At 32.6% G+C, this 23,830-nt stretch overlaps 1 protein-coding gene across 1 annotated transcript; it reads right to left on the bottom strand.

Annotated features, from left to right (window-relative positions):
* Nucleotides 1–3,632: 3,632 nt before the first annotated feature.
* LOC148278429 (uncharacterized) lies at nt 3,633–20,822 on the bottom strand (the record flags this gene model as incomplete). The annotated part of the gene is made up of 5 exons (XM_088231431.1): nt 20,419–20,822; nt 11,721–11,826; nt 9,494–9,604; nt 5,925–9,020; nt 3,633–3,785 (listed from the first exon to the last, which is right to left on the bottom strand). Coding segments are annotated over exons 1-5 (3,547 nt in total), but the record flags the coding sequence as incomplete, so codon positions are not given.
* Between the last annotated feature and the right edge of the window lie 3,008 nt (nt 20,823–23,830).

Here is a 23,830-nt window from a genome sequence, read left to right as displayed (position 1 = left end):
GTGAATACATATAATTGGATGGCAGGCGCTACTATGTATACATTTTTTATAGTTTTTATTTATATTAATTTAACCTGTACATTTGTTTGTATTCGAAATAAATAAAATTGGATTGTACTAACAAATTAAATTATATATTTCATACTATTTTTCGGTTACAATGTAATTATATTATTTCCTCATCACATGTGGCGTCATTATTCTTTGTAGCGTAAACGTCTGACCACGACGAAAGTCCGTTAGAGAATGAAGGGGAGGAAGGCAATTACCCACAAATTAAAATGAGATATTGTCTATTTAATTATACGTCATCATCAACATTATCTTTACGCACCTAATGGTGCATAGGGCACTGCATTGGTACACCAATCGCAGCATATCTCGATCATTTTTGTTATACGAAGGTAAGATGATCAGTCTTAGGCTTGAGGTGCCAGTCCGAGACTATAAAATACGTTATACGTCATCGAATATAAATACGATAAAAATTAGGAATAATAATACTATTCGAATTGACATTCAAAATTCATTATTTAAAGTGATGATTTTCTTCGTCAATATCATTGATATATCTATGGGCGGGGAACAATCTTTTAAACTTTTATTTGCTCATTTTGTAGTTTGCAACTCAAAGTAATGACGCTATAGAGCCACCCATACGGACAAAAATAATTCTAGGAAATTCGATCACGAAGTTAGTTAGAGTTTACAGCAAAACAATTGGCTGCGAGTACTCAGGTCGAGAATTGCAAGTGCAGCGACAAAACGTTACACGTCCGTTAAACCAAAAACCAAACCAAAAATTTCCAACGCTTTTGTTCTATGCAATAGAGTGAAAGGGCGTCTCTACAGCTGCAGAGCATTATTACTCTGAGATCACCACACAATCACAATACTAAAGGAAAATTGTTTTGTATTTATTCAAAAGATGTCGTTAGTTGTACGATACAAAATAAAAGCAAGTTATTTTTCAATAGCTTGAAAATGATTCAGCATCTAAATTTAACAGGGTATAAAGTGTTTCATATTGTTTTCAGGTATACGGATGATTCAAATGTATTTTGTGAAAAAAATATTTTACAAGTAACAGTGACTGTAAACCTTTTTCAACAAAGTAGCTAAATACAACATGAACTTTGAAGACTGTTCGCCAAGTATTTACTGACCATATACACTTTCGTTGCTATTTTTAGAATTGATGAATCTTTTCTGGAAACACATTAAAAAAAATATTTTGTTATATATTTTTTGTTGGTATATCCTTCTGCTCCGAAAAAAAAAACTAATTACGGACAAAGGAATTATACTTTTCTGGCCCCTAAGCTATGCAACTGTTTAAGCAAGAAAAACAATATTTCAAAGCTCGAGTCCATAAATGGATTGCTATAAAGACAAGACAGGAAGCTGAGGAATATGTTTCAAATATCAGAATATAATTTTAGTTTCTTGAAAGTCCTTTCTTGTTTATTGATGTACGTATATTTTAGATTTTTTTTTTCATATTTCTTTTGAATTTTCACACAACAATTGATGTGAAAGTATGTACAATTATGTATGAAATAAATAATACACTGACACTCCGGAACGTGCCTGTGGGCCAGTGGAGTGGCTACATCCAAAAATAAAAATGAATTTATATTGAATTTACCTATTGTATAAACATTTTCTTTTGTAAACTATATATTTGTATTCTATGTTGGAATAAATAAATATATAAAAAAAAAAATTAATTAAATAAATGTATTAATAATAATAGATATTGGTTTTTCCGTTTTTTTATGTATTTGAGAAATATAATAAATTTTTAAGGTTACAATAATTCTTATTTATCTTCTTTTCAATGGAATTGGAAAAATAATTATGAAAGTAGGTTGAATGCTGTCGAAATGCGACCCCTCAGGCGAATGTCTGGTAAAACGATGTATGATAGGTGCACAAATGTCGAGATCCGTGAAGTGTGTAAGGCTGAGACATGCATTATTGACAGAATCAAGAAAGGGTGCTGCGTTGGTTTGGACATGTAGAGCGAATAGACAGCAAAAGAACGGCTAAAAGGATCTACGATGCAAATGTTGATAGATGCAGAAAACGAGGAAGACCGAGAAAGACATGGCACGATCAAGTCCATCAAATACTTGAAGATGGAGATGTCAAAAGTAAGAATAATCGGCGTGCGTGCACGAGAAGATGTATGAATGTAGAGGAAGCGAGGTCTGTATGCCAAGATAGTGTTATGGCGTTCTATCCTCTCTGCCTACCCCTACGGAGAAACGGCGTGATGGTTTGTTTGTTGTTTGTTTGACAGCAATTTGCTCCGATACAAATAACCCAGCCAGAAGTCAGCTGTCAAAATAAAATAAAAACGAACTTTTCTGCGTTATTCTGACTGCGAGCATAATTTTTATTTATTTAGGGATAGGGAATTAAACTTGCCAATTTTGGTAGGAGTAAATAAATATTAACTCTACCTTCCCGGTGACGTTTAGCTAGTACACATAGCATCTAATAACTTTTGATATATCTATATATTTAATAATAATAATAATGGTTTATTAACAAAAAATAACAATTACTTTATCTACTACATACACTTCTAGTCTGCCTAACTAGATACAACCTGTTTTAAGGCAGACATTTTTATGCAAAATAAACAATAATATTACTACATACTAGTTAATTGACTATACAGTTATACAATATTAATTTATACCATTTATTATGTATAAAAAAATATGAGTAAATTTTCCGATTTTTCTCGACCTAAACCCAGTAAGGTAACCTACCGAAGAAGGCAACGGGAAACCACTCCGGTCAATAATTCCCAGGATATCACTATGAAGAGAACCAAACAATGGCCCTGATTCCCGGGCGGTCCTTAAATGGACCAGGGGTGCGAAGAATCTCCCGGCTCGAAATAGAACTGTGGAGGAGCTGTTTCGCACTGCTCAGGACAGGGAAGCTTTCTACCAAGTGATCGTCAGCGTTGGGGGGACCCGACATGACACGTAAAGAAGAAGAAACCCAGTAAACAATTTTTTACAAATTTATTAAATTAAATCCGGGTCATGGTTTTGCAATGTTTGGGTAACATATTGAATATTTTGGGGCCCCGAAACCTGAAATTTCTTTGCCCGAATTCAGAGTTTGTGGTAGACCCCATGACCCATCCTCTAGTTTGACTTCTGGTAGTGTGGGAGTGTTCTTTTTGGGATTTGACAGAATAATTCGCTTTCAGAAACATTATTATTCTAAAAATATAAGATTGCCTTATATCTAAGTTCTCAAATTCCTTTAATAACTTGATGCTGGGGCTGAAGGGCTTTTTTGAAATTATTTTAATTGATTTTTGAGCAGATTCGAGAGGTTTTAAATATCTATTTATTAGTGCCTCGCCAACCTATTAAATATAATAAATTATGCGTGAAGATTTTCGGTATTCCTCCATTATAAATTTAAGCAATTGCCTATGAATAATCAATTGATCCGATTTAAAATCTCCCATTTTTTGTATATGTAATGATTACACAACACCGTAACGCGCGGATGTTTTTAGGACAGTAAGGGAAAAGTTAATATTTGTATATTTTAATAAAACCCGAGGTGAAACGGTTAAATGAATTTTGAATAAGTACCCATATTGTTAAGAAGTCTGAAATTCGGTAAAGATTCAGAATTGTTATTCTGTGTCTTGAGAACTTGAAACAGTGAGGGCACTAACTGGTCACCTGAACACGGCTCTTGGTACTTGGGATTGATAAGGGGAAGGAGGGGAGAGGTGGTGAAACCTGGAATGGAAGAAAAATTTCAGGTTATAGAAGGATAGTTGGGAAAAAGGGATTCCCCAAAGGAAAGAAACACGCGTAAAAAAATATCGAGAAATTGATAGAAAATAAATAAAACAGGCACCGTGGTGCAGTTTTGGTAAGCTGGCCAGCAGCCAAACTGGCATAGCAGGTTTGATTCCCACTTCCCATCAGTTGCAAAAAATGCAAGAAAGATTATTCTCTCAATGAGGAAGTTAATTGGTGTTTTAAACATTTTTTTATTTATTAATAGAGTAACAAAATAAGCAAAAAAAAAACATATTTTTATGTATCGTATTATCATCATTACATTTTTTTTACCACCCCGCAGGTGACGTCACTAGTTCTCTTCGGTAAATTGTCTGGATTGGTGGGTTGGCTTCCCGGAAACCGGAAATCTATCATTGGTTTGTTTGGAAGAACTTGCAATGTCATTTAAAATAGTTCATTTAAAAAAAAAACGTTTTTATTCATTTTTCCATGCATTTTAGAGAAACATTGCTGAAATATTAAATGCTCTAATTTTTACCGCGGGTAAGAATTTTTTTTATATCTAATTTCCCGTAGCACTGAACTTCTCCATTAGTCTGGGTGTCGTGGTGTATTTTTTATAACTTCCTTCCATATCCTCTCTTTCCCACCTGCTGATAAACCTCTAAATAAGAGCTATAGCCGTTTATTATAACAAAAAAAATAAACAAATATGTGGTTACCCCTTCAAAGAATCGTGGTACCTTGGTATAAGGTCATCATCATCATCAAAGACGTATTCAATAAATACAGGTTCTTAAGCTTCAGTTGCCAGTCCGACAGTGACATAAAGAGCAGTGTAAAACCACCGTATAGACAAATATTTATTTAATAAATTACAATGGACTTCCATCAAGAATTTTCCTGAAGAAACCTGAACAAATATTTCATGTTTACCCTCCTAGGAATCAAACCCAGGACATGCACATCACCAGGTGACTGACTTTTTACACTTGATTTCCTTTTACAATTATTTTATCTAATAGTAGTCATCTAGTCGAAAAATCTCGTCAAGGACTCTGGTTCTACATCTGGTATTCATCATCCGCCTGGACACAGACAGTGCATGAGGTACAAGATTTAATTTCCGATCATCTGTATGTTTTACTAAGAATATTTATTATCACCAATCATCATGCTTTTAAATAAAGATCAAGTGAATTAACATAGTAAACGACATACCTACAATAAACCCTTTAATGCCTAATTTTTCTAATTCTAACTAAAAACATATTTTTATGTATGTTTGTTGAAGCAAATACTGGGAAAAATATATATTTTTAAAAGTTACATTTTTTCAGTTTTAATTTCGTATTTTAGTTTACGTGGACAATATGCTACATCGGGCATTAAAGGGTTAAAAAAAATACAAGAATGTAAGAAAAACAAGAAATAAAAATTATTATTAACATCTTTTTAAATGATAATAAAAGTTGCGGAAACAATTATAACTTCAAGTATATAAAAAAAAAAGAACAAAGAACTCACCCATTGAACTTTAGCTGAATTACTATTTTGACAGAATACTGACTAATGACTTTTTGTTTCAAATTTAATCGAAAAAGTTTACTGTGGTGGCGACTTTTTAAAATAAATTGTAATGGCTAGTATGTATACAATATAATAAATAAACTAGTCGCCGAGTGATAAACATGTTTGAAATCACTTTTATACACCGATTATCGGTATGTAGCAGATCGTCTACATTGGGCATTGTAGGGTTAAATGTGAGTAAGGTAATGAAGAAATAATACAATAAGCCAATGCTGCATTTCGATAACCACATCGAAAATTCAATCCAGATAGGATATAGGATATAGGCGTGGATTTAAAAAACATTTCATACATTAGTAGCGAGTATTGTGAGACCGTATTTATTTTTAAGCCATTTTCGATCGATTCTTTATTTACAATAAGAAACTAATACGAATAAATACCATCACTATGATACATTTATAAGGTTAGTTACCAAAGCGAATACAAAAAAATGCACAAATTACACCGATTTAAATATAAAAATAACAATGATTTATTTGAATGAATGCGTGAAAAAGAAAATATAAAATAATAATATAAAGGATAAAAACTTACTTTCGCCGGGCATTTTAAATTCTTCTTCCAGGTCATCGATCATGTTAGAATATTTGAAGTGGTCGCCAGTCAAAAAATCACCCACTTTGCTCAAAGGAGAGCACCCGCCCTTGACTTCGCCATCTCGAGACACGGGAGACATTCCCATCAGATCGCCACACCGCGACATCGGGGAGAGATTCTTCACATTCTGTACCTTCTCATTTACGTTCCTTTTGGACAGGTGATTTAATCGCCGATCACGACTCAAAGGCGACGCGAATCTATGATCAGTCTGCTGCTTCGATAACTCGCTTCTGATTATGTTTGTCGACTTGGGTGTATTTTCGTGACATTCGGGAGATTTATCATTCATTCTCTCCAAATTATCTTTGAAAGATGTAGAATTTTTAACGAATTCACCGTTTGCAATAGAAACATTAAAAGATGCCATATTAGCATTGCACTGATCATCAGTTAAAGCATTTTTCAACAAGCTTGAAACAGAGTCTGGGCTTTGAACTACTTTAGAGAGATTGTGTGGACGGTTGTCAAGTTTAATATTATTATTTGGGGGCGATTTTGTGATAGACTTATTCATACGTTGCAGCAATTTTTCCTTTTCGGCACACAATATTTCATCAAGAGCGGCTTCACTCTCCGATATGATTGTATTTGTTGTCAATGTAACGTCAATATCCCTGTCAGGAGTGTTTTGAATTTTGCACCTAGTTTCAAATGGATTAAGTTCAGACGGATTAATAGAGGAACAAACACTGACAGAATCACTGTCTGTATCTAACCCATCCAAATCAGTATTCATTATTTGTTTCTCAATTTCTAAAGGAAGATCTAAATCAGTATCTTCATCTAAAGTTTCACTTTCTATTTCAAATGTACCATCTGGCGCAGATTCCATTGACAAAGTGGAATTTGAATTTTGAATAACTTTTAACGTTTCTACAGTAATTTCTTGATGCTGAATATTATTTTCTGCTGCAGCAGATTGTGGTATCGAATCATTTACAATAATAGGGTCAACAGAATCAGTAGGGATATTTAGAACTGAGCTTAGATGGGACTCGATAGAAATAGGTGCAAAGGTATCTTTTAATATGGCACTGGCTTTATCCAGAGCTTTATTTGATTTTGCATGAAATTCAAATAACGAATATGGCGAATTTAAATCTTCACATTCCCAATTAGTTTTGACAGCAGATTCATTTTCAGAAACATTTGGTAAAGCCTCTAAAAGTTTATCTACTTCTTGGTTTTGGGAAATGTCTTGAACTTTGTTAAACTGATCGGCTAAAGTTGTTTCTTCATTTTCATTAATCGAGGGTAAATTCTTTAATGAATCAGCTGATTCAACATTGCAAACCGTTGATGAAGATTCGCTCACCAATTTATGAGTTTCAGACACCTCAATTACTGGAAAAACTTTTTCTACTTGGGATTGGGAAGAATGAGTAGGATTATTTGGGATAGGAATCTCTTTTGTGACAAGATCAAATTTATATACTTCTATTGAAGAGTTTTGAATGTCATTATCAGGTGGTTGTAACTCTAAATACTCGTCCTTTTCTGCACCATTAACTGTTATAGACTTATTGAGTTCATTGAATAAAGCAACAGGATTATCAAGTGCTTGAGTTTCTACATTGAATGAAACATCACATTCCATTGGTTCCGATATACCAAAAGTCTGATTCATGCCTTCAGCAGAAACACTATTTAAGTTGTGCGGGATGTTCAAATCCTTATCTGGTGTGTTTGCAATTCGAGTTTTAGTTTCAAAAGGATTAAAATTTTCAGTGCCAGTGTACACAGACTCATTTTTACATCCATTTTCTGGTATCGCAGAATTCGCTACTGAAATATCATAGTCATCACAATCCATTGGCTCGGAATCATTGAGTGTGAATTTACATTCAAAAGAATTTCCAATGCCGTTAGGAGTTTTGATAACTTCACTAGATTTATTTGATTCCTTAGTGCTTTCCTCAGATGATTTAGAGGTGCAAACAGTCAAATCAGATGATTCTGAGTCGTTATTTTTAATGTCTTCTTTACAAGACACGTTTGAATGAGATTCAAGAGGTGTAATACAGGTCTGTTCGTGAGACTGCTGCTCATTCATCATTTGCTGCAATTTAATGTAATTATCGGCACAGGATTCATTAACAACTATTTCTTCTTGTATAATGGCAATTCCTTCGCTTTGTGCTACATCATAATTTTCATGTAGATGAACCGAAGTTGATAATTCACTTTCACTTTCTGGCAAAGTTTTATTAAGGTTCCTTGAACTATCGAGAAGACAGGTTATGCTATTTTTGACATCTGAAATCTCTTTCATATGCTCTATTATGTTTCGTGTGATATCTGTGTCTGTAAATGTTTGATTAAAATCATTATCTACATTTTTGTCAGTAATTGACAACACTGAATTATTGGTTATGATTTCTTGGACACATTTATTTTTTGAACAATTCACCAATACAGAATCACAACTGTTATGCCCTTGAGTTAAATAAGGGTCAATATTACACTTTTCAGTATCTTCTGAAAAGTTACCAATATCCTGTGACGCTATTTTCTCATCTTGCACATCAGAGCTAACTATAGCAATGCCTTCATCTTGAGTGAAATCAATGTTTCCACTATCTATATCTTCTTGGTTAGTACTTTTGTCAATATCAATTTCAGCTGAGGTATTTAAATTAGGGACGGAAATGTTTGAAGTCTTGATATTATTTTGTACTAGTTCTTCTGAATCGGCCAGTTGTAAATAAGAATCAGTGTTTTGATTTAGGCTTTCGACAATTATACTCAAAGGGTCTTGTCCAAGTTCACAATGTTCTCTCGTCGCTAACAAAGACAAATTTTGATCCCCTATAATACTCGTATCTGGAGTTTCGAATGACTCAGTAATGACATTAAACACTTTTTGCTTGCGTGAAGATAAAGACTCTTGCAATGGGGACTTGTCAAAATCTTGTATATTTTCTTTTTGATTACGTTGTTCATCCGTCCATACATCACCTTCTGGATTAACTCTGTATGCATGGTCTTGGTACGGTGTTAGAAAAACTGCTTCCTTAGAATTATTCTTCACTGCTTATCCCAAAGCATGGATTGAAAGAAAAAATAAAATAAAAGGAATTAAAATAATTAAAAAGAAAAGAAAGAATATGATTAAACCATTAAATTTCAAGGATTTTAAATAATACAGGAGAAATTAAAAAAAAATCTGATTTGCCAAACCATTCCAATTTTACTAAATAAGCTTAATAATATAAAATTAACAATATATTTAAACCTTTGATAAAATCAACCGGTTTTTGTAATGCAACAAAAATCAGTGTAAATGCGTGAATTAACAACAATATTAGCATACAAGTAATGATGAATAAAACACAAACACTAAGTAAATTAAAAAGTGCAATGCCTCATGCTGTAAGCTGTGTTTAATTTCATTTGCGACACCAGAACAGGAAAATATTTTTTTAATTCTGACAACATTTAATGACACCGAAAGGGTTGGCGAAAAGGAAAAATCACATCCAATGACAAAAGTAGAACCTCACCAGATTTAGGTGTATTTAAGTTGATTTCGTGGAATGCATGAACAAGACTATCGTCGCGGGGTGCCGAGTCTTCGTTGGCACTGCCATAGTCTAAAGAACTATCAGATGAGTCTGCAATGTTAATGTTACACAACAGCTATTGGTAATTATGTTTATGAGTTTGTTAGTACATGAAGGTTTAATGCGATGCTTATCTATAAAAAAATTGATAAATTCATGACAATATTGGACTGAGTTGATTTGATAATTTGTTCACAAATGTGAATGCAGCTTAAATAAAATTAACGAAGGAAGCAAGCTTAAATCGGCACAAATGTTGGACATACTAAAATAGACATTGTACAAATATTTATTTGATGAAAATACATTACAATTGACTAGATGAAAAACTGTTTATTACAGACTTATTATGTTATTGCTTATTGCATTATAAACAAATATAAAAACGTATTACAATCAAAATTAACATCATCACTTATTAAAATTATAGTTTTTGATTTGTGACAAATGTGTGTTGCTCCAACAGAATTTTTCTTTATTTAATTGACATAAATTCAATGTATTACCTTATTTTGATATTGACTAACAAGAAATAATATTGTTTTTAATTACTGTTTTTATAATAATTTAGAGACAACACACATATTTTTGTCCGTTTATTGACAAAGTAGTAAAGATAAAACATTGAAATTAGAGTAAAATGTACTTTAAGGGAACTACACAATTACGTATTTGTTGTAAAAAAATCAAGACCTATAATTTGTAAATGAGAATACCACCTTTGTTATAAATCCAAATAATGATAAAATGTTTTTGTATAGTATTTTTGGGAGTAATTTCTGGTTTAGATAATACTCGTACTAAATTGATAATTTAGCGCTAACAAATTATTCCGTATTTTTACCTATGTAGCTATGTATGTTAAGTTTGCATTTAAATATCAGGGCCCGAATTACAATGGTAAGTCTCCAAGTATCTTCAATTTTATCTATTAAGTAAAATTAATATTTCTGTATGAAAAATAGAGTTTGCATAGCATTTTTTTCTAAACATGTTCAATTACAGGTTACCGACGATGATACTTTAAATTTTCATTGAAATATACACATTTTCGTACATCAATTTTGATTTCTCTTTATAGACAGTCGAAGATAATTTTGTTAATGTCACATTGTAATTAGGGCCCTGGATAAGAAACTAAAAAAACGTAATTAACAAGTGAAAAATATCATATCAAAAAATAAAAAATAAACGGGAATTTCTAATTTGCGGTGAACCAATCGGTATTTTTGACAATCTGTCAAAATTTTACGACGATCGGATGTTCAGTATTCTGTCAGGGTCTGTTTGAGTGAGTCGAAAAATCGTATTGTTCGATATTCGTGATGTAGTGCACTACGAATTCCTTCCATACGTCCAAACGGTCAAAAAAGAATACTATTTAGGCGTTATGCGCCGTTTGCGTGAAGCAATTCGTAAGAAAACGACGTGGAAGGACAATTCGTGTTCAATGCAGCGTTGATTATTTTTGAGTTTTTGGTCAAAAATTCGACTGATGTCTTCAATCAAGCACCGTATTCTCCAGACCAGGCCCCGTCTAACTTTTTTCTTTTCCCAAGACTAAAATTGCCTTAAGAGGAACGCACTTTGAGGCGATTGATGCCATAAAAGAGAATTCGCTGCGAGAGCTAAAGGCCATACCTCTGCAGGCCTATGAAAAGTGCATGGACAATTGGAGTGGATTGAGCGTTGGCATCAATGTACCGTCGCAAATGGCGAGTATTTTTAAGAGGATAATAAAGATTTTCATTGAAAATTAAAATATTGCATATTTTTGCGCAATTCCCGTTTATTTTTTATCATAAGGTATGTATCATAGATATTTCTTTTAAATTATGTAAAACATTGCCATATGTTTTATTTTTCAATAAGACATACCTAATTACAACTTCCCTTTTATTTAGTACCTAACGTGAAATTTTAAGATAGTATGTTGACAGTATATAAGAGCTGATTGTGTTTTTTTTTTTACAAGTATAATAATGACCAAATGGCAAATAAAACATTAGTGGGAACGTTATTGTGCATTTGGTTGAATTATCACTAAGGAATGTAGCATAACACTCATGGTATAATGTTTATGATGCCATGGATACATTACGTCAAAAGCATTGGCATGACTAGCCATAAATTCAAACGAAATGTTTTAAATTTCTTTAAGGCTCACCATCAGAGATTTTGTTGTTTTTCGCTTGCACAGACAGCTTATTATTGGGACCTGGGGCTTCATTAGTCAATACTTGGTCACCATTGGTCTGAACTGCCGAAGCATTCTGAAATATAAAAGGAAAACATTTTAATACACCAAAACACAATTTCAAATGAAGTATTTTATAAGAACAATATTATTTCTTTATGTTGCGGTTAGAAAAACATACAGATCATAAGCCCTGTAAATGCTCAGACATCTATATTCCCTAATAATTCCTTAACCTCTGCCGAGATATCCTTTGTCTCGGTTGAAATATCGTCTATACTTAATTATAAAAAAAGTACGCTTTCAATACATAAGTAATGTCATGAAATCATCATGATTCACCTTTCCGCACCCGGTGGCTCATAGGGCACTGCATTTGTAAACAATATTATATGTTACAAGAAGGTAAGGTGATTAGTCTTACGCTTTGGGTGCCAATCCAGAAACAATGAAATATCGCAGTTTAGCCAACCTTTCAAATAATTATTGTACGTCCACCCTGCCGGGATTCGAACCCGCGCCAACCAATTCACAACATGGCGGATTTATCTGCGCTCGATAATCCTTTTCAGGACCTTTGCCTGAGAGCAGACATCTAGTCGAAAACACTAGTCCGGGGTTTTGGTTCTATTTCACACAAAGAACTGTATTCTTCGTCCGCCTGGACACAGAAAAATTACAGATATTGTCTAAACTGGATTATGAAAAGTATGATTTCAATACATAAGTAATGGTATGAACTACTCGTGCATTTTCTCAACACAGTTTCCAAAACATGTTATTTTTAAAGTAAAGCAACCATCGACTTGATACACACACACGAGCCGCAGAAAACAGCATAGTTTTTAAGCACTACAATAACAAATGCGAATGTAGAAGGTTTGAGGTAGTAAACAAATATAATATTATGGTACAAACCCTGTTCAATAAGAACACCCATGCAAACATGGCCATTTCAAAGACGTACTCAAAAAAGTACTTCAAATGTTTGACTCCATCCACGGCCATTTTATAAACAAAATGTATAAAACTATACGAATAAATTTTCACAACAATTGAGAAACAAAAACAAAACTGGTTCTTAATTTGTGAGCGTTTTCTGACCGATTGATAAACAAGAATTCCATTCAAATAAGGAATTTACAAAATATAAAAAAACAAGTATCTACTTACAGGCATAAAATGCAACAATAATTTAAAGCTTAAAAATAGTTAAGCAATTTAACTAGGTACATATGATCACTAAAATAAATTTAATACTGGCTTCAGAACACAACTGTTCTTTTGTCAAGGCATAAAAATAAACACTTACGTTCTGAAACCGGTTGGCAAATAAAATTAATTTTGGTTTAAATTATTTAACACGAAACATCGTTCAGGCAAGTCACTAAACAAAAAAAACATCATTTTCAACTATTTCTCCCACAACATCAAACATTTTCATAAACTATAATATAATCAGTGCATGTAAGGGTTGTCTAATAAAAGCATGTGGTTTTGAATCGCTATATTGGTTTTATATTTTTGTGCAACAACTATGGTGAAGGTGTATATAGTGGGTTTTGTATGTCAATTTAATTGTTGTCCTGACGAAGAGATGGGTACGTCTCGAGACCGTTAGACATATATAAGTCAGTAAGTGGTTTTTAAAAAAATGTTATATAACATTTAGCAAAAAACATCTTAAAAGTCGCAATTAGAAATTTTAAAGATCAAGGGAAAACCAAATGTTTATGTTTTGGAAGTTTTATGCATACAACATAATTCATTTATGTCTTTTAAATAAATTCCATTTGTAACTTTTCCTTCTGATGCATTAAAAAGTATCTGGGCCCCGACGACAATGGGAAGTAAACAGAGTTATCTTCGACTGTATAAAGAAGAACCGATATTTGTGTACGAAAATGAAAATATTTTTATGAATTATTCAAGTATCTTTGTCGGTTACCTATAATTGAACATAATTAAAAGAAAAATTGTATGCATATTCTGCTCCATGCTATTCATACAGAAAACATAATTTTAATTTATATATAAAATTGCAGATAAATGTCAACTTCCGATTGTAATCTTGGCTAATAATGGCTGTGTCTTTTGTTCGCTTATAATCTGGACAATGCAAGCCATAAGTAGTGAAATAAAGAAAATTACAGGAATACTAGTTATAATTTTGTGGTCAAAAAATATTTTTTCTCTAAATATTTTTTTTAATGTTGAAAAGTTTTTTCAAACTAAGTTACGTTGGTGACGTTTAATTTATTTATATATACGCCCAGTGGGGATTTTAAGGGGATATTTATACATAGAAAATTATTATAAAGGAAAGTAGAAAGACACAATGGTATATAGTAGACTTAAACATAATTTTACGCTTCGAATGTCATTTTTAGGGTTAGTGACTTTTGACTGAACGGCGACGATTTATTGCATATAAAGAGATGAATGGTTTATTAAAATTAATTAAAGTAGTTTTACTTTTTATTTTCATTTTTATAATTGTATTTTGGGTTCACATTCAAATAGTGTTCCGGTTGAAACTACAAATTATATAGATAAAGTACTACATAACTATAAACAACGACTACTTAGTACTTAAGAAATATGTATTTGTAAACATTAAAAAAATATATATATTTATATATTATGGTTGAAATACGATCTCTTAGACGAATGTGTGGGAAATCAATGTATGACAGAGTTACGAATGATGAAATCAGGCGAGAGTGTAAATCTGAGACAAGTATAATTGATAAGATTAAGAAAGGGTATCTGAGATGGTTTGGTCATGTAGAACGCATGGACGACGAAAGAATGGTAAAACAAGTATATATGGCAAAAATGAACGGCAACGTTAGACGAGGACGACCAAGGAAGACGTGGCATGATCAGATAAACCAAAATCTTAAGTCTGGTCATGTCAAAAGCAGACAGAACCGAAGGGCATGTATGTCAAGATGTATGAATGTGGAAGAGGCTAGGATTGTATGCCAGGATAGACGTGTGTGGCCGTCCATTCTCTCTGCATACACCTACGGGGAAATGGCGTGATGGTAGTAGTAGTAGTAATAGTAGTAGTAGTATATTATAAATATTCTATGTTGGAAATAAATCTGAGTAATAGTATTTATAAATACATTTATTGGTTGTGGGTACATAAATGTGTGCATACAGTTAACAAATTTTTTTAATAACCTCGGTGCACGTGTGCGTAACAGAGTTTTCATATAAAATATTCAATTGTGCGTGCTTAACAAGCAAAAATGTACGAGTTTGTTTACTTGGACACATTTGTATTTTTGACACGGTGCTTTCAAATGTTCAGTAGGCTATTGAACATTTGAAATCACTGTGAAAAAAAGATAGTACTGCATAAGTATAGATAATAAACAAAAGTGTTAAGTAAGGGATAGGTGGAAATAAATTATTCATGTTAAATATATTTTTACATAAGACAAAAAAATAGGGTATGAATTTTACAAAATGATACAAAACATAAGATATGAAAAACGTTAAGTATTTGTTTAAGGTTAAATCGTTAAACTGGACAGAAATGCCTTTCGGTTGATATCCTAAAATGAGAACTAACAATATATATTTTTTAAATCGATAGTATTTAAAAAAAATAATAATTAAATAATTGCGATCGAGCTAAAGCATAAAAAAGAGAAATAGATTGTACATATACGTAGTTTGAAAGTTCAGGGCTCGAAAATACACAATTTAATACAAATGAAAGATTCCCATAGATGTCTTTGTTTGAATTCAAATCAATGAACACCATTCTTTTCAAAACGAATCAAAGAAAGAAATATTTTTTGCATATTATGTCCAACGTAATGAGTAAAAGTTCATTAAATATAAAGCTAAAATTTAATGAGTTGTATCCACGTGAGATAAAATTAAATTTGACACGAGAATGAAAAAACTTTCAAATAAAAAATATATATTCGTTAAAATACAAGCTTCGAAATTAAATCTTCAAAAGATGCCAATTTTTAATTGAAATTAACGTCCTGTTCAAAGAAGCGTTTACACGAGGACAATCAAGATTGTCTTGTACCAGCATCGAATCTATTGTCTTTTTGCAAACGGTAATTTAAAGGACAGGACAATAGACTAAGACATTGCCCTAGAGATAGACAGGCGGCATTATCAGGACAGTGGATTACCTCCGCAACCGCACGCGGCCGCATTGTCCTAGTGTCAACGCGCACGGACAGGGCAGTACGACAATAGCCACTTGTTCAGGGTGTACGTGATGCTGCCGCGATTTTTATCTGCCGAAGAAATCGGAAGAAAAATGCCTTTTTATAATTTGGTTCGTCCTCCAACAATTCCAAAACATATTGGTATAAAGATATAATATTATTCTCTATTAACTATTTTGGTTTGTTATTATAAGGAGTAATAAATATAGATAGATATTAATGATAAATAGTCTCATTTAACATATATGCAACCAAGTAATTCTGCTTTGGTAAAATGCAGTGCCTTATGCGCAACCGCGTGCGGACAGAAAAGTCGGGAGAAGAGAAAAATTATTAAGACCAGTAATTGATGCGTATTCCCTTGAATTAGACTCAGGCGCAGTTGGCCAAGGTCGAAGTAATGGACATAACTTGTATTTTGCTTCTAGTCGGCAGTTATTAAGTTGAATCGGTGCCAAAGTCTCGCAAACAAAATAACCAAAGTCAAGCGCACTGTTACAGGCAGCTTCAGGTTGGAAGTTGGAAGTTGGAGAATAAGTCTACTACCGGCGCCATTATGACACTTCTGCCGTTATTCTTATTAGACATGGTGGAAATATGACATAAAACACACCAGTAACTATCAATCACAAATAACTGCCGACGCGCTAATAAGCGACGTGATAACAATTTCTCACCATGGTTGTTTATCGTATTCGCGATCAAAATGGAACAACCGTGAACACTTTACATTAAATGTCAACATATTTATGTTTCGCGACGTATAATCCTGCTGCGCAATCACATATTTGAATTTCACCGATGTAAATATGGAAAATATTCCAAAAGTGCTATTTTTCTTTATTTATTTATTTATTATTGATCAATTTGGTGTTTATTTTGTAGAACTCCATATTTAAACTTATAATATTAGAAATCAAACACTGATTTGAGTGTACTGAACACTTTATTTTATTTTTAGAAATATAAAAAATATAAAAACAAAAATTTCGTGACAATTGTTTCGCCTTGTTAGGGCATTTTCAAACGAAACAATTGTCACTAAATTTTTGTTATTATATTTTTTATATTTAGAAAAATAAAATCAGTGTTTGATTTCTAATATTATAAGTGTATTTATCATGCTATTTATTTCATTTAGCCGGCGGTTGGCGAACCAAATGTTAAGAAAAGCAGTCGCCATAGTCATTGTAATTTGATTTTCACTTTTTTGGATTGATACTCCTTACTATTTTGCAAACGCAATATATTATGTAATTTTTTATAGTATACGCCGATTTTTTGCCAGTGAACTGTATTTATTTACGAGGAAAACAAAAAACAAACCGACACGAGCGTTGACTTGGAGATTACACACGCGTTGACTTATGACTGCGATAACTTAAGCACGTTCAATATTGTTCATTGCGATCGCTCAAATGCTTAGCATGTTTTTAAGCACGTCAATAGTTATTTGTTATTGTTAGGCCATATTTAGTAGAGACCGAATGAAACAAGATTTTCTGCCAAAATCGAAACCGAATTTCGGCTTCTGTTCTAGTTTAGGCCAAAACTGAAATTTAAGGACGCGAAAAGTCACTTTAAAATGCCAAAAATTAAGCGTTTAAACATTACGATTATGATTTTTTTATGGTTTGAATTATTTGGCCGAAAGGGGTGTGGTTCTCCCGTTCGGACTTGTTTCTTTCGGTTTACCAACATGCTAATGAACTAACACACCCGATTGCCGTCAGAATTGGTTGACGATTATTATTAATATAATTGGAGGTTGCTCTAACGACGATAGGCGCATTGAAAGCAGTAAATGTAAATTCTAAAAAAACGTAAACAAATATTTTTTGAAAAATAAACAAATAAATAATAATTAACCGTTCATTACAGCTAAAACATTTTTTATTGCAAAGTGCGGATCTGAAAAGAAGCCACAAGACCTGTAAAAAGGATCCGGGTAAGTGGGTAGGGGCTTTCAATGTTAAATCTTACGAGTTAATTAAAATAAGTGTTAAATAAAATATTTATGTGCGCACTTAAGATTCACTTGTTCTTTTTAATAAGATTTTGATGCTTTTTTTAAATGTATAAAGTTATTTTTCCCTCTCGATTTTCACTAGGTGTTAAGTTTAATAGTTTTGGTACTACACTCCCCATTGTTCTATCTCCATGGTAGTTTTACTGTCGAGGCACCGTCAGCTGCTGTGCCGATACTTGTCGGGATATACATATTGACACTGGAATGGAAAAACTTACTAAGCGACGTATCGCAACTTTACAGAAGTGCCAATTATTTTATATTTTTTTAATTTAAAAAAATCTCACACGTACGTGTTATTTTGACGTGATTCCTACATAATTTAAATAAAAAATTAAAATACGCGATATTTAACTAATTAAAAAAATTAATTAATTGGACCTTCTGTAAAGTTGCTACATGTCGCTTGGTAACTTTTTTCATTTCCAGCGTCGATATTTTCTTAGTTCATATTTATATGTAACCCGTTATCAGTGTTACGACACTGTCAGTCAACGTTATATTTTATGTACTTGAAACTAAAACTTATTAGCAGAAAACAGTAAGTTATCGCCGACGGTTACGTGCAAGAAAATTAGGCCCTTCGGGCCTCGTATAATTGGCCCTTAAGGACTCGTGCTGAAACGTGGGTGAGATTCATCTAGCAGAATTATCTACTAGGCAACGCCTGAAAATATTTTAAATTTTTTATACTTCTCTTTAAACCAGTTAGTTTGATCAAATATATTTTGAGATTTTAAACATAGGTCGAATGGTGAATGTTACATAACGTGTAATGCGGTCACTCAAAACTGTCGATAACAGATCATTAGCCCTGTAAATGCCTGGATTTCCATATTCCCTTCCCAAAATGCTTCCCCTATTGCGATAAATTTCAATTTAATAATAACTCCCCGGGAAACTAAATCCGGCTTTGTCTACAAAGATTTGGAGACATTAAAAATATTGTTGATAATAATAAACTGACTTACTGCAGTATTGTACCAGTACTTTGTAGCAATCTATATAAATTATCTTTTTTTTTATCTTTATTTATGATTCTGCATTGAAATTAAAGCTGACCTCTTTGAACGAAAATATAATGCTGAACAGAAAGCCTCTACAAAATGGAGTGCCAACATAACATATTTTCACTACATAAATACACGGGGCCGTTCGCTTCACCTCCATATAATTTACAAAACAAACGATGCAGAAACACCTATGTGTCAATTCGAGGAAAGGCCCCCATTAAATATGCATGTTTATACAACATAGTATCATTTAATTCGCTTTAATGTGGGTAAAAAAAATAAAACATATTATTTTTTAAGTTTTTTTTAAATATTGTCATCTCGGAAAGTGAAACTAAACCGAGAATGTCCTTATACATGTAGCGTCGGCGAAAACAAAGTATTATTTCATTGTTTAAACCAGTTTAACCAGAATGCAATCACAAAACACTGCAGACTGGAAGTTTCATACACCGACGTAAATATTGATAGCCAAGTTCAATGTAAATGCAGTGGTTTGAATGCATTAAAATATAAATCGTAATCAAAGTCATTTCCATTAAGCAAGCAATTTGAAAATCTCGAGGAAGTTTTAAACTCTTCATTTTATGAAAATATAAAGCGAAATATGGAATAATTGCTAAAAAAATATTGTTTAGCCGAACTAAACAGGTTTTTTGTTGATTATATCTGTAAATAACGAAAAAAATATATGAATATAAACGTTATCCATATCGATAGGAAATAAATTAAATAACAAAATTTAAAGTAATCAAAGGAAGGTCTGCGTGTTCATTACTCAATTACTGCAACATGTAGCAATATTTATATTATAAAGCTAATTAATTCATTTTTAGCAGAGACCAAATTCTTGGATAGTAGATAGGCGTGGTAATATGTGTTAAAGCATTTTGTAAAATAATAAAACACGAATGTAAATTGATTCAAATGTTGAAATTCCATAAAGCCAACGAAGCGAGGCAAATAATGTACGGTGAATAATTTCTTCACATCTGCAACCCAAATGCAAAACATAACCGCTATTTAATACAAATATTTTAACCGACAATATTGTTGAATTCCGATTTAATGCAAAGCAAATACGTCAAATTGTATACATAATAAAATATTATAGGCGTATTAGGATGATGGCCAAAAAAATAGTCTCGCTTGCCAAGAATTTTAAACGACGTAAGCACAGCTGAATTAGATATAATGAAACATCCAAAACAAAAACAAAATTTTCTCGTGAGAAAATTCAACAGTGTCAAGACAACAAAGAAAACAAGGACGCGAGAATTTTGTAGGATAATTAGAAGTAATGAGGGTTAACGTCGAGTAAGAACGATTCGCGATCGGGTGCCAATAATTCACATAATTTGGTCACAAACGAACGCTGAATTTCACTTTTTCACACATGCACTATCAACAAATGAAACCTGCGAAGGCTCCTGGTCCACGAGGCTGGCGAACATTTCTCTCGCTGGGCTCTTCCTCAACAGCCGCGAGAGGAAATCCATTTTCCGAGCAGTAACCCAGTTACTATTTCAGTGAGAGCAATCGGCAGAACTGGCTAAGTAGAACTGGGTGCTGGCGGCTACCCCCGCGAGACTGAAACGACACTCGTGTCGGGCCGATAGTTGGCCCGCGGGACAGTGCGACTATCGCCAGCGTGCGGGGTAAACTGCAAACGGCGCAAACTGCCGACCCGGTGACGCTGACGGCGGACGGTCGGCCAACTTCGCGGGGACGCTCGCGGGAGCGATACAATACACGCCACTCGCGGCGCAGAAAAGAAAGCAAAGATAGTAAACACCGGGGTCAATGGACACAACCGCAAAAATCTAAATATGTCGATTGACACCTGTCAATCAATTATACATTCGTGTAATCGAAGACTTCGAATGATGTAAACGTCTTACTACAGAAAGCAACTAGACTCAACTAAATACGGAAGTTCTTATCGCATTTTACTCTACGCATCAGTTTATGGGGTTCCTCTCTCGATTCTCGATGCTTAATTTTAGAACGCAATTAACTTTCATTCGTCCCATGTCGCTGCATCATGTACTATGTACCACTAGGCTGGGCTGGGGTGGTGTTGGTCGTATCTTACCATCTCCCACACTTCTTGTAGTAATGAGGCGTTCCGACCCTACCAAAATAAATCTTACGGTTCAAAGCGAGTATAAAGTTTCAACATAATTGCAGCATTATCAACCGTTGAAAAACAGGCGTGAAAAGTCATTTCCTCTGTAACATCTAATGAAAATCTGTTCTTTTCCATTAAACGAATGTAAATAAATAAAAATTATAAGAACATCAGTGATTTTTAGAAAGAAAATTAATAACGGTTTTTTTTAATGTAAAATAATAATTGTAAGATAAACCATAATTTTATGTGCCTTGCCATTTAAACAAATGTACAGTAATGTCAGATTTAATACAAATATCAAGAAGCACGGCGAAAGAATAAAAACAACATTACGATTTACAAATCATGAGCTCAATTTTCTATATTTAAATAAATTGATAGATCATAGCACAAACATGATTAACCCTTTGAGACCTGAATTAAAAAATATTTTTTTATTCTGTGAGCATTAAAGAAATTATTTGAAATTTTGTGGTACTTCAATGTTTTTTTAATCTTTTTATTTTTATTGATCAATATACACAATCGAATCCTTTTTTAAAAAAAGGTAAACTGTACAAATTTTATACTTTTTAAATTATTTAAAGTTTATTTTTTTATAAACAGTAGGTTTCAAACTGATTACCAACCGACTAAATTAATTAAAAATGTTTTTACAATACATGTTTATTCAATTAAATGAATGTAATTTTACTGAAATATGTTCTTGCCTTACATATCATTTATAAGGACATGAATTCGCTCAAAAATAAACAAAACAGAAAGTAGCCAGCTGTAAAAGTTAAAAACGAACTTTTCTGTGTAATGACTACGACGACGTACTTAGGAGTTCCAGTAATTAAAAAATAAACTCGCCTTTTTTCAATTTCGGTAGGTGCGAGAGAAAAAAAATCATAAAATTCGTTTATGTTTGAATGAACATCCAGGTTGAAGGGGTTAACGTTTTTTATAGACAAAATACAGGAATAGAGAATGTTACACAGTGTGCAAAGTGGCCACTAAAACCAGCCAATGACAAATCACAAGCTTTATAAATGCCTAAACTTCCATATTTCCACCTCTAAAATGTTCTCCATCAGTGTTGTAATAAGTTAATGTTTAATGTATTTAAAAGAAGGTATCTCGTCATAATTCTTTCGGCAATGTGCTCACTGAAAATAAGCTATAGGTAACGTAACAAAAGCATATACAGAATAAGTATTTATATAGGTAATAGTGTATTACGCTCGTATCAAAGCTATTACGGAACAGCTTTAACTAGATAATTGGATTGAGGATGATAACGAGACGGCTACATGCAGCTTTCTTAAATTGGACTAAAGGATAATTGATTAAAAGGCATTATTTTAACAACCGTTCGTTATAAAAGTAACATTAACAATGATTAATAATAGTTAATAATTTGAAAAATAACTGCGGAGTATTCGCAAATAAATATAATTCCAACTGGTAATTTATACAACCTGTTGATTCGGAAAAAATATTTCAATACGTGTCACTAATAATACCACTATGCTTCATCTTTGCACGTTTTTGTCGTATTTTCACAGTGCGCAGATTAAGTCGAAGGTTTACTTTTTAAGGCGTTAAGTGGATTTTATAAATAAGGCTTTATTTTACACAACATATTATTAATATTATATTCCGTTGTTGTACATACTAATACTGACTTTGAAAATAATTATTACTAAAACACACTAATAGGTAAGGGGTCAATCTTAAAAAAACAGAAAAATTTACGAATAAGTTTTTAAATTTAACAGATACACGCTCAATTACCGCAGAACATTGACAAGAATGTAAATAAACGCTTCTTTCATAGCAAACGAGTGATCTCTAACTCTTTTTCATTTTGATTCCCCGACAAAACGCGGCGTTGTTTCCGATATAAAATTTCCCTATAAAATATTAAACTATAAAGTAGATACTAACCTTCTAATAAAATACAAATATAGGGTTTGAGAACACTCAGACATCGGAACATATTAAAACTGCCTTTTTTTCAAGTAATGCTACATACCACACACCTATGGCCCGCATGTGTCGGGAATATAATATTATATGCTGCCGACATAACAAAATTGTAATTTTTCATAATACTCTCTAAACTTTTGCGAATAATCTTTTAGGAATAAATCTTAGTTAATAAGTACAGACGTAAAACTTATTTGTCATTTAATTGAATACTGTAACAGGAATTTTTACGATATTAAAAAATAAAAAAAACAAAAGTTATTTTATCTATTTTATGTAATTCCATAATTGAAGATATATATGCATGTGAAATTGTATCGACGAATACCTTTAAATTGTATGTTTTCTAGAATGTACCTTTGTTGAATCACCTTATAAAATAAAATAAAATTTCAGATTGTAATATTATGTGTAGATAAATAATAGAATAGCGAACAAAATGAATGAAAACATTTGAGATAAATCGAAACTAATGCTGTAGGGATTCTAAAATAATATAAAAAGGCCACAATATTTACAGAATTGTTATTTTCCAAACCTATAAATAATACACATTTCGTAATTTAAGAATAATATTGTATTGAATACAATTGAGTTGATAAATATTAAACGCCAGTGTGTCCACAACAATCCACCATCCAATGTCTATGTGGACCTACAAGCTTCTGAATTGAAACAGAGTTTTTGACAGTGTTTTTATTGTTAATAATGAGGACATGTTT

Source organism: Micrasema longulum, unplaced genomic scaffold (genome assembly GCF_059751315.1).
Source record: "Micrasema longulum isolate JH-2025_06_02 unplaced genomic scaffold, ASM5975131v1 h1tg000883l, whole genome shotgun sequence".
NCBI lineage: Eukaryota > Metazoa > Arthropoda > Insecta > Trichoptera > Brachycentridae > Micrasema > Micrasema longulum.
The sequence above is the reverse complement of the archived record's forward strand: the minus strand, read 5'-3'. Positions and strand labels throughout refer to the sequence as shown.